This window comes from Octodon degus, unplaced genomic scaffold, assembly GCF_000260255.1.
Source record: "Octodon degus isolate 3935 unplaced genomic scaffold, OctDeg1.0 scaffold00068, whole genome shotgun sequence".
In the NCBI taxonomy this organism is placed as follows: domain Eukaryota; kingdom Metazoa; phylum Chordata; class Mammalia; order Rodentia; family Octodontidae; genus Octodon; species Octodon degus.
In genome coordinates, this window is record NW_004524644.1 from 3,107,965 (window position 1) to 3,120,315 (window position 12,351).

The following is a 12,351-nucleotide window of genomic DNA, read 5'->3' on the forward strand; positions in this document are numbered from 1 at the left end:
TTGAATATTATAGGTGTGTTAACTCAGCAAAATATTCTAAAAGAGTCCAGTAGTCCATAATAGTATTGGGTCTTCTGCTTGACTGGCATTGTCATAAATTGTTGACCTGAGTCCCCTACAGCTCAACATAACACCATGGCTTTACTTCTAATACTACAAGTAACGCGTCTTTCGCTGTTATTATTTTTTTTCCCAGAACTGGGGATTAAACTCAGGCCCTTGTCACTGTCTTTTTTAGATATTTAAATATTCACTTTTTCAATCGCATCTTTGAGGTCAGTGCCTTACCTTTTGGGAAGACCAAAAGGTGTGTGAATGGCGGCCCCTCTCAGGACCAAGATGGAAGTGGAGAGAGGTTTGCTCTGCTGCTCTGCCAGTTACTGCTCTTGTAATTTAGTCTTTTTGTCTGGGGAAGACCTCGCACTCCTCATGTTATGCAAAAGCCCTTCCCTAAGGGGAGGACTGAGAGCCCCTTAATGGAAGGACTGCAGCTCAGCTCTCTCACTTTGCCTCCAGCTGAGCAACCAATTAGGGTCTCAGTCTCCAAGGAAGCTGCTCCCAGAGGGCAGGAGTGCCCCTTGAGCCAAACTTGGGGCTGCTGAGCTGGGGGCATGCTGGGAGGAGCTCCAGAAAATGCAACCATCCACATGCACAGCGTCCTTCTCTACAGTGTCCAGAGTTGTTACTACTGTACCCCTCTAGCCCCTGCTCCACCTGCATCCTCAGATGCACGGACGCTGCCTGGACAAGGGGACAAATGCTGCATCTCAGCCTGGGCCCCCAGGACAGGCCACCAACCTGCTGTTGTGTGACTCCTGAGCATTTGAACCATGGGGACCTGCAGGAAGGTGGACTGTCTGTGCAAAATGCACCCCACATTCTATGATGGCAAACATAAAAAGAATGCAAAGTCTTCCATTAATCATTTTTATTTTGATGATGCATTAGAATGATAATTTGTTGGGTGTGCTGAGTTGACCATACAAAGATTGACTTCCTGTATTTTCGTGTACTTTTAATGTGGCTGCTAGAACATTTAAAATTACATGTGCAGCTCCAGTTTCTGGCTACATGATAACTTTAGTGGATGGTGCTTGTCCAAGGTGGAACGGTGTGGGTCCAAGGCATGGATAAGCACTTTTAAAAAAGAAAAATCAGTGTCTCACCATGTAGCCCAAGCTGTCCTGGAACTAACTACACAGCCCCACACTGGCTTACGAATTCACAGCAATCCTCCTGCTTCAGCCTCCTGAGTGTTGAGACTACAGGCATGCAGCACCACACCTGGCCCAGCACAGGCTTTTACACTTCTTCTAAAAGGAGAGAACAATTACTAGTGGTGCCTCAGTGCAACCCGATTTACACCGTCTTCCTTCATGGAGCTGGATAACGTTATACTGTTTGCCAGTTAGAGGTATTAGGGTTTCAGGATGAGTTCTACAGCTCTCCTTTTGTTTGTTTTGTTTTCCTGTACTAGACCTTGAACCCACGGCCTCATACTGAGCCTATTTTGTTTTACTATCTGACACAGGGTCTTGCCTCATTGTCTAGGCTGCTTTCAAAGTTCCAATTCTCCTACCTCAGCTTCAATTTTTAAAATTCATCCTCTACTGGCTGCTCTGAGGTAGGCAACCCGTGGAGCCCACCAGGCAGGAATGATGGGTGCAGATGAAGCCTGGCCCCCTTGGGCTCGTGCTCATGCTCTTTGGAAGTCTCCTTAGCTTTCTCTCAGGGGCTCTGCAGCCGTGCGGTGTAGGCAGAACGCCCAGACACATGCTCTACCTGAGGGCCGTCTCCAGTGGCCCAGAGCTGCATGTGTGAAATCAGCCTGGGGTTTGTTCCCAGGCCTGGACACACACCCAGAGACACCCAGACCCCTCCCAGCCTTCTAACCACAAGCGTTGCCAGGGACACCTGGCCACCCTGAAGATGCTCCCACTTGGCCCAGACCACAGACCCCAAGCTCTGAGGCAGGCTTCGGGGGGACCGTGGGAGGCAGTGCAGTGGATCGTGGGGGCTTCTGGTTTCTGACGCCGGGCCACATGGTGCCAGTCACACCGGGGGAGACTGTGTGCGTTGAGGTTCTCTGCGAGCCACGCCGACAGCCAAGGCTGGGAGGCGCGGCTTGGTCACTCGCGAGTGAACCCATCTCCTTTTTTCTCTTACAGAGCAAGCTGTCATTGTGCATCCCCAAGGGCCCAGAGTAAAATATCTAAGGACAAAGGTCACCGTGTGTTATGTCCCGAGGTGTTATTAGCTTTTCTAGGCCAAAAGGAGCCTTCAGATCACGCCTGCTGCTCCTGCAGCCTCGCTGTGCTGCGTGCTTGCTGCACAGCCAGCAGCCCCAGAGAGGGTGTCCAGCGTTCCACTAGGTTTTGTGCCGTGGTCCTGTGGCCCTGCCCCTGCAGGACCCCTAACTGGTGGTGGAAGCCACTGCACCAGCCACCACCAGGCCTGGGGCTGCTCTTGGGCCTATGGACAGTACTGCAGTTTTAAAGGGAGCATGTCTTGCTGAATCTGTCCCCTTCCTCGCAAGGGGACCTGCCAGCACAGCCCAGGAGGGCTTCCTAAGGGGCCAGGACCTTTTGTGCCTGCATAATTTGGAGATGTATTAGAATGGAGACTTAAAAATAACCTTTTGTGGCCTCAACTCCGATTCCTTCTGCTTGGCCCCCATCACATCTGGCAAGCTTTTCAGCAATTACAGTGCATCTGAGCCTCACCTGAAAGGACAGAGTCGGAGCTCGGAATGCAGGAGCTCTAATTTGCCACTTCGGCAAGCGAAGGTCACTCTGACCTTCTTCTGCTTTCTCTCCGGAGGCAAGGCCTGAAAGGAGCGCCCTGACCTCCTGCAGCGGGTGCTGAGAAGCTCCTTCCACAGGGGCCCTGCCCGCTTCCCAGAGGAGGCTCTGGATGTGCTCGATACACAGCAAGCATGAAATGAAGTGAATCAGTTGTGCAATACCACGCTGACCCCATGTCTACCCAGAATGTCTTTTCCTTTGTCACCACCAAGCAGTGGTGGCCACTGGACAGAGTTCCGGCCAGTGATGAGTAGCAGAAGTCCTCTGGGTAGGGCTTCAAGGAGACTTTGTTTTCCTGTTATAAAAAGAAGGGGCAGCAGAGCGGGCTGGTCTGCCCCACTCCCCCCCTACCCTATCCTGCTTTCTTTTCTGTTTTTCCTGCATGGAATTCGGAGGCAAGGCCCAGAGCTGCAGCAGCCATCTCGCAATCATGAGGTGAGAAAATCAGGAAAAAGTAGATGCTCTGGATGGAGGAGCACTGAGTCCAGGCTCCTGGTGACAGCAGCTGTCCACCCTGGATGGCCTGCCCACCTTTACACTTCTTGCATGAAAGAGAAAAGCATCCTGTATCCATTGCTGCAATGGAGCATTCTCTTGCATGCAAACATCCCTACAACACAGCTAGTCCATCATTAGTAAGGATCCATGCCAAGCGCCTCCCACCGCAGGGGGAGTCCATTAAGAACACTATTTCATATGCATTTGCATCTCCATGCAAATGTTGACCTGAATGAATCTTGGATGAATGAATGAATAAGGCCAGATTATCCCCAACTTTAAGATGTGTCCAACAGTCTCATAGCAGCTGTGGCTCAGACCCCATGGGCCACCTATATTGTCCTGAGTCCATTCCCACAGCCACTTTCCTCTGCTACCCAAGTGGCCCTGTTGGGGCTGCAGGTCTCATAGTGTAGGGTAGAAGCAGCCTCCTGCGTCTCCAGCTGCCCCAGGGCCACAGTTCATGCAGGCAGACTGTCCAGTCAGGCTGTGTGGGCAGGAGTGCCAGCTGCTCTGAGGTTAGCAGGTGGAATTTGCTTTGTCTTTCTTCCCCAGCCTGGGCTGCAATGTGGGTGCTGGGCAGCCAGTGGGCAGAGCTCGGAGCCCGGCATCTGTGCCCAGAACCAGCTGGTAGGCTGAATGCCCTCCCAGTAGCTCTACATAGGACACTGATTCATAAAAAACAGAAGAGACATCAGTGTCTCAGACTCAATCAGACCTAGTCTCCTGTTCAACATCCAAGGATTCCTGGGATGCCTAAATCCACTTTTAATGGCCTGGCTCCAGGCAGCTTGGCCTCATCTCCTGAACAGCAAATGCAATTCCTGGCTTTGGGTATACATGTTATGCTTACTTTTTAAATGGTGGGAGCTGGGTATGCTGATACACAGTGGTAATCCCACCAGTGGGGAGGCTGAGGCAGCAAGAGGCTATGAGTTTGTGGCTAGCCTGGGCTATGTAGTGAGCTCAAGACCAGTCTGAACTACACAGTGAGACTCTATCTCAAACATGCTAATAATAAAATAGTGTAGGTGAGTTTGTATTGGCTTAAATTTCACAAATATTGAGCATGTGCAATAGACCTGGCACTGCCACTGCCCCCACCTTCCAGGAGCTTGGGACCCAGGGACACTTACACTGAGGGGCATGTGTCGTCTTGTGTCCTCTGGATCAAAGGCCTCGACCTGGTAAATGAATCCGGGGTTCGTTCTTTCTGCTATGAAGAGGTCTAAACCTGTACCTCACCAAGCAAAAAAAAAAGAGGCACTTTAGACTTAGATGAAGCAAACTTGGAGCTCCAACACCTGCACTACTGTGTGTATTGGTGGAACCAGGCAGACTGGTGTCTCAGGACAGAGGGAAGCCACAGCCACGGCCACAAGGAGCTCCACTAGCCGGTGCGTGTTAACAGGTCCACTTATGGGAATGAGTACAATGTTATGGAGTCCAATCTTCCTTTGCTTCCTCCGTGGAAAGGTGACTCGGAAAGGAGACATTTCATTTATTCCTGCTTCCTGAGCAGCTGCCTTTTCCAAGGAAACGGGACCACATATGTGTTTCTCTTTCCCATTTTCCTCCACCCCAGGGTCCTCCCCATGCCCCCATCTATGCTGCTCTGCCCAGCCTACTGTATCTTACCTTCTCCCAAGTTGCCTTGAAACTCAGGTGGCTCATTAACATCTGTCACCTGGACAGTCAGGACCTGCAGATCAGTGACCCTGACCCCGTCTTTAACATAAATCTGCAAATCAAATGTATTCGGTCCTGTTTCAAAATCCAGTTGTTGCTTCCCAAAGGTGACGACCTAAAACGGAATGCAGAATTCTCAGGACCACGTGCGAGCATGTGTTTTGTGGACTCACGCAGTGCAGAAGAGATTCATTCAGGCCAGGAAGCAGCCTGCTCGGCTCAGGCCACGTTTCTTGTGGAGGGCCCGCTGTGTTGCCTCAGCACTCCCCACAGCAGCCCGACACACTTCCTGAAAGGGACCTGGGGGCCGGTGAGACGGCCCAGTCGAATAAGCGCTTGCGTGTGCCGCTGCTTGTCGTGGGGAAGACAGATATTAAGAAGATATGCTGCATGAGTGACTTGCAGGGAAGCCTGAGGACTAACAGTCCCACTTTGCTTTGGGGGTGGCCCCTAGACCATTCCTCAGCTCCCCCAATACAGCTGAGTGGCCCTGCCTTTAAAGGGTGTGCTCTTCGCTGGGTTTCCACTAAGTGACAGCTTCACTCACCCCTCTAGGTTTCCCAAGGTCACACCCAAGAATAAATGAGAGAAAAGGACACATCTGCAAGGACAAGAAATATTACACGGAGTGCTCATTTTTTGTGTGCCTCCTGCACTGTCGTCTACTGTCATCAGGAACTCAGGTCCCCTGCTATCTGTATTTGGGGGAAGTAGGAAGAGCAGCAAATGCCATGGCCAGTGAGACATCCCCAGAATGAAGGCTGTGGCAGAAAGAATCCAGAGGCTCCCACTGGGGTTCACAGGCCCCAGCCCATGAATTCTCATATCTATGCCTACATCCGGGCACCAGCTGTGCCCCTGGCACTCCAAGATGGCCCACGGCCCCTAAGACATTGCTATGGTTTGAAAATCTCAACGTCTCACATTGATGCCAAATTGGCACTCTATTGTGGGGAGCATGGTACAGGATATGGGCAGAATACCTGGCCTCAGTGCAGACTCCAGGGGAGCTAGTTCTCCCTAGCTTCCTGGTAATCTTGGCGCCTTCTGAACCCCCAGGATAGATCCTTTCCCTAAATGTTACCTACCACCAGCCCCTTTCCTGGAGAATCAGCTCTGCCCCCAAGGGGAGGCAAATGGTTGATCTTACCCAAAAAAGACTTAAAAATGTTATATCTTGGAACTAAAAGAATCATCATGCTATCAACACAAATGGGAAAATTGGCTTTGTTGTCAGCAGCATTTATCAAGTGTTTACATGCCAGCCTCTTGCCAAGGCATTTTGTGGAGAATTTCATTTAATTATCACAACAACCACAGGCTGGTAACATTCTGCCCATTCATTTTGCATGCACACAAGGAGACTCGGACAGAGAAAGGAAGGGACACGTCGGTCACAATTGGGCGTGGGGACCCTCAGTATAGATGCAGACAGTGAGCCTGGGTTTGGGGCTATCAAGCTGGCAGTCATAATGGGCGAGGTGGAGCAAAGTTTGGGCCTCACAGTGCTCAGGATAATAAGCAGGGAGCAGAGGGTGTCGGGCTCCAAGGTGGGGAGAGGAAGAGATAGGCGCTGGCCTTCACAGGACCTTGGAGAGCTCCTGCCCTCACAGCTGCCAGGCTTGGCCCTTGTCATTCTCACTGGCTTCTCCAGTACTGTCCCCCATCCTCCGTCCCCCATGGATGCTGCTTCAGGATGGGCCACCTGCAGCTGAATGACCGGCGCTAGCCAGCAAGGCGTGGGGCTATGCACAAGGACCTCTGGGGTGGGCCTACCTGGCCGCAGTCTCAGCCCTGATGCCTCCTGTGCCTGCAAACTGCAGCACATTCTCAGCCTCTCTGCACCCTGATTTCTCTCCCCATGTTTACCATGCAAATAAAACAGCAAGCAACTCTATAGCATCGTCGTGAAGATTAAATGAGTGATGCCACAAAACGCTTATGGGAATCCCTGGCATGTGGTGAATGCTCCATAAACCCAAGATGCTGTCCCTGTTGTCATTCCTTCTCCTCACGTCCCTACTGCAGCACTCTCAGCAGTGTCTCAGGAAGGAGGGAGGCCTCCTGGCTTTGCCATGATTCAGAGCTCCAGAGGCTCAAGGTTTGAGGACTCAGACTGCCAAGGAAGAGCCAGGTTCTGCCCCAAGATGGCATTGCCATGTTCTGAGTGCAGCAGGCCGAGCTCTTGTGGGCCATGTGGGTGGGTAGGGCTTTTTTGGAGGTGATGGTTGATGATGTGGAAAGAAGCCACCAATTCTTGGGTTTTTTTTTTTTTTTTGTTTTTTTTTTTTTTTCTTTTCTTTTCGATACAAGATCTCACTATGCAATTCAGACTCATAGTGATCCTTCTGTCTCAGCCTCTCCAGAACTGCAATCACAGGTATGAGCCACCATGTCCAGTTTCAGGGTCACCTCAGTGCACCTGGGGCTCGGGGGTCAGCATGGCATGCAATACCGGAGATCAAACTCAGGACCTTGCGCTTGCCAGGCAGGCGCTCATGCCCGAGCTGTCTCCCCAGCCAAGCCACCAGTTCTTAAGAGCAGCGTCAGAACTTGTAAGCCTGAGGCCATCCTCGTGCAATGCCCAGCCCTGGAGAGCTGCAGGCCATGGTGCCAGAGGGCACAGGATGGGGAAAACACACCAAACACTTGAGGCTAGCTTAGTGAAGGGGATAAGAAGTTTGCCATTTCAAGAGGTTAGGAACATTTTAGGGTTAAGACTAAGGTTAGAGTTTAGGGTTACGGTTCGAGTTGGGGTTGGGGCTAGGGTTAGAGTTGCCCTGTTGTCCTGAGTAATTTCTAACTTTTGCCTTCCACTGTCATTTTGACTTTGGGACTAGCCACACCATGACTTTGGGAAGTCACACAGTGCCAATGAGTAAGGTGGGTGAGGATGCTCTGTGTTGAGTTTGCAAGCCTGCCTTTCCATTGAATAGGGCTCAACAGTGGCATCCACTGTATTTTTATCACACCTCATAAAGACACTCACAAAAGAAGACTTCCAGATCTGCTCCCAAAAATGACAAGAACAATGAGACTAGTGTATTTGAAGTGAGAGATAAGTATTTCAAGTGCAATTCATGGCAGTGGGTCTTTTACTGTAATAAATTACAAAAAGTTAAAATTCACCACATATGTGGATTGCAACTGGAATTAATCCATGTGCATGGAAATGTAAGGAGAAGAGCCCAGGACTTGGAGCAAGAAGACCTGGGTTAAATTCTTATTTCACCACTTATAGCCATGTGATCTTGGACAAGTCATGCAAGCTTGTTATCTCTGGATTATCTTGTACTTAAAAGTTTAAATTTTGAACTCTGGTAATACTTGTGCTCCCTATAACTTAAGTCAGGAGGTCAGGAATATGCATGTGCTTTGAACCTTCCAAACAAATGTAAAGGAGCGAAATTATCACCATCAAAAAGCAGTAAACAAGGCCGAGGAGATGGCTCAGTGGAATAAGTGCTTCCCTGGCAAGTGCAAGGGCCTGAGTTCAATCTCCGGTTCCGAAAAAAAAAAAAAAGCAGTAAACTACAGAGGCCAAGAATAAGAACTTTCCAGTGAAAATAACCCACATGTCTCAGCCCAGTGACCCCCTGGCTGTGCATTCAAGTCAAATTACTTGAACTCTGTGCTTCCTTGTTCCAATCTGCAAGAAGGGGGAACTATTCTAGATCCAATTGTTAGCCTGTCTTGAGGACCACAAGAGCAAACACGCACAAATCACTTTCACTGCCCAGCATATACACAGTGTCACTCTGTAAGTGTGAGTAGTTGGCAAGGCCAGCGGGAACAGATGGCAGCAGCTGCTGAGACAAGAAGGCAGGTGTCAAAAGAGTTGGTAGTCAGGGCAGTTGAGTTGCATGACCAGTATCTGGGCCCTTGGAATGTCATCTGGATGCTGAAGTGAAGACAGAGGAACTGTGTCCTTGTATTTTGAATAGCCCAGCCTGGGAGTAACCAAGACCCCAACATGTAGGCCCTGGCCTCCAGTCACAGGTTCTACCAGGGCACCATGTCAGCACACTTCTGAGTGGCTGCCCAAGTGACTCAAACCAGGAGCTGAGTTTAACATCTAGTATGTACCCCAAGGAAGCAACGGGGTCCCACAAGACCAAGGAACCAATGGCCAGACTGAAGATCATTGCAAAAGCTTGCCAGGCCAGCTGAAGAAGAAGGAAGGAAGGGGTAAGAACCCCAAAGCATAGACACCTGAACCCTAAAGACATCTTTGGCAATCACTGAGGTTACCTGTGAAAAACATGCAAAAAATAAGGAAATATTTTTTCCCCCAACAGGGAAACAACAGCGGTGGGAAGACACAGAGACACAGAGGACAAAATAAAAAGCATGGATCTGGAATGAGAGGTTTTGGGTCTGAATTATCCACAAGGAAACATTCACACAGTAGAGACAGACAGTTAGACTTACGTTTTATTGAAGGGTGTAACCTTACATATTAAGCCTAAACTTAGAGTTCCTTCTAAAAATAGTTTTAGACTCATAGAAAGGCAGAATCAGTAGGCACAAGTTCATCAGGGCCTGGATTTTAAGGAGGTCAAAACCCACACACTCTCCTACCCAAAGAATTTGATTAACATGAGCACAGTTAACACTGATATCAGGTCTGGGCAGTTAGCAATAAGAAACAAACCCTCTCTCTGTAACAAATCAAGCACAATGTTCACAGATGATATATTAATTGGAGATTAATATTATAATTTTTTTTTTTTGCTCCGAATGCCTTCAGCACAGGTTTGGCTGGCTGGAGTTGTGGGGATCGAACCACAGCAAACTGAGCCTGACTGCTTTGTTGAAGCAGCTACTTAAAGAACTGAGCTAAGGGGCAGGACCCCTATAATATTATTATATTAATCCATTAGACAATACGGATTGTCTTACAGGAAAAACCCCAAAGTTAAACAAAGAGCAAAACACAACATAGGCAAAAGGACACAAGGTATGGTTATATCTAAACGCTCCCACTGCTCCTGCTGTCATAGGTGGGGCTTCGTGGAGAGGGCTGCACCATGGAGGCTGATACGCATCAGTGGACCAGTCCATGATGAGTGTGTAGCTAAGTGTGATGTTGGGAGGTGGAGCATGGTGGGAGGAGATGATCACGAGGCGGTGTGGCCTAGCTCCCTCCTCCTCCCTTGATCCCTCCTGCCTCTTGCCTCCACAGCAGGAGCTGTCGTTCCTCTGCAATGCCCCCTTTGCCATGCTGCCCTGCCCTGGAGCCAGTGAACTATGAACTAAAACCTTTAAAATCCATGAGCCAAACTAAACCTCTCCCCCTTCAATATACAGGTGTCGGTCTCAGTGGTGAGGAAAGTAATTAAGATACAGAGAGGGCTTTTTCAAACGGGGATAAGAGACAGGAAGACCAGGGAGGGGCAGGAGGGGTAGGGGACAAAGAAAAAATTAAGATATGTTATGTCCATGTATTAGCTCTGAGTGATAAATGCAATCACTATGTCCTGCAAACATGAATTAAGAAAACATAAAAAATACAGCCTACAGGAAGATCCAGCACAAGGGGCCCTGGCCGGGACAGCCCAACCAGCACTCTGGGTCCCATGAGAGGGGAAATCGAACAGGGGAAAAATGAGGAAAGGCTCACTGACCTAGAAACCCAAGCGCTCCTTTACAGGCATCTTCCGTGAGTGGGCCTTACCTCAAAGTGAGTGCCTGACAGCCTGTTCACCCTGAAGGCTTCAGTGAGTGGACTTGAGTTGATTATCATGGGAAATCCTGGGGCCACAGGTGACAATGACACTGACAAATTCACAGAAAACTTGTGCACCAAAGTCCCAGGGGGAGAATTCTCTGCCACGTTGCTGGAGGCAGGTAAGTGGACGAAGTGTAGCGCTTCTCCTCCTGTGGATTTAAAAAGGATGCAAAATGACATGAACATGAGACTCACAGCTTGGTCTGTGCTTTCAACTCCTAGCAACAGGGAGACCTGCTTACTCCCCAAGAACAAACGCTCTTGCCAAGTGCTGGAAACGGACGGACGTGTGAGATCTTCTGAGCTCCAGGGAAACAGCCCCACCACACAGCCCTGAAATCTGTTCCTGTCACTGAGCAAACAAAGCTGCCACTTTTCTCCTGTCTCCCCGCTTTTCTTCTTCCTCCCAGCCTTTGTGAAGAACCAGGGGAAGAAAGAGGAGCACAAAGCCTCAGAAGATGGACAGACACCCCTTTTGAGGCCCTAGTCTAGTACCGACATCTCTTCTGCAATGTCCCAGTCATCTCTAAGAGTATTTCCTGCTTTGCGGCAGTGGTGATTCATGAGGTCAGCTGAGAACTAAGAGGGCATGAGTGGAGAACTCTAAAATCATGGAGGAATCTCTCTGCATCCATTAGCAATCCTGAGGATGATTATTTGTTACGGTGGGAGGCTGTGTTGTTGGGTAATGTGGAGGTACAGGGCCAGTCAGTACTTCCTGGGGGTTGGCCAGCTCTGGTTTCAGAGAAGAGAAAAAGAGACAAGAAGGGCACAGGAGCTGCCTTGGCTGCACTACACACAGAGAATTTTACAACCTAAGAAAAAGTATCCTTTTTCCAGCAAAGCCTTGAGAACTGTCATGATCAGGATTTGTAAGGGAAACAATAAAGACACATAATATACAGAATTACTTTATAATAGTCACCCAAAGAAGCATGTATAAAGAGAGTGAAGGAAATCTGTCCACACACTAGAGACCAAAAGAATCCAACTGAGGGTCTGGACTCCACAGCAATGCCCTGAGTGAGTCCGTTGAGGACCTAGAGCCCATGACAATGCCTCCCATGAATCCGTCCAGAGGCCTAGAACCCACAACAATGCCTCATGCAGGCCCGTTTCACAGATCTGCACTGGGAAGCCCCAAAAGTCAGTGGTAGCAGCTAGGAAGTCTGGGCCAGAGGGGTGAAGGGTCTGTGCCAGCGGGCCGAGGGCTCTGCACTGGAGCCAGGAAGCAACTGTCAAAGCAAGAACCAGAGCTCTCCCAAAAAGGACCATAGCCATCCTTAGTACAGCAAGGTCCCAAGCTCCTCTGACAATGAGAACAACTGAGTTCACATCAGGAAAGTCAGTAGGACAAGCTTCTCCAGGAGAATGAACAGAGCACAATCTTCCCCCCTGGAGCCAGAAAACAATGCTCAAAGTGAGGACCAGAGCTGCCCCAAAGGGAAGAAGGTCCCGAGCTCCTTCGACGATGAGAAGAGCCAAAGTCATATCAGCAAAGCTAGCATGAGAAGCTCCTCCAGGAGAACCAGCAGACCCAGGAGAACCAGCAGGACCCAGGAGAACCAGCAGGACCCAGGAGAACCAGCAGGACCCAGGAGAACCAGCAGGACCCAGGAGAACCAGCAG

The 12,351-nt window shown here is 49.7% G+C and overlaps 1 protein-coding gene across 4 annotated transcripts in view; it reads right to left on the reverse strand.

Annotated features, from left to right (window-relative positions):
• Cdhr3 (cadherin related family member 3) overlaps positions 1-12,351 on the reverse strand; it is a 59,832-nt gene that overhangs the window by 40,025 nt on the left and 7,456 nt on the right. For 2 of the 4 annotated variants that reach the window (XM_023719481.1, XM_023719482.1), the window contains exons 2-4: positions 10,669-10,871; positions 4,941-5,106; positions 4,439-4,542 (exon numbers count right to left, since the gene is read on the reverse strand). In XM_023719481.1, the coding sequence (XP_023575249.1) occupies positions 4,439-4,542; positions 4,941-5,106; positions 10,669-10,871 (473 nt within the window). The remainder of the gene's footprint in view (positions 1-4,438; positions 4,543-4,940; positions 5,107-10,668; positions 10,872-12,351) is intronic. The other 2 variants (XM_004635012.2, XM_023719483.1) reach the window with 2 other exon arrangements.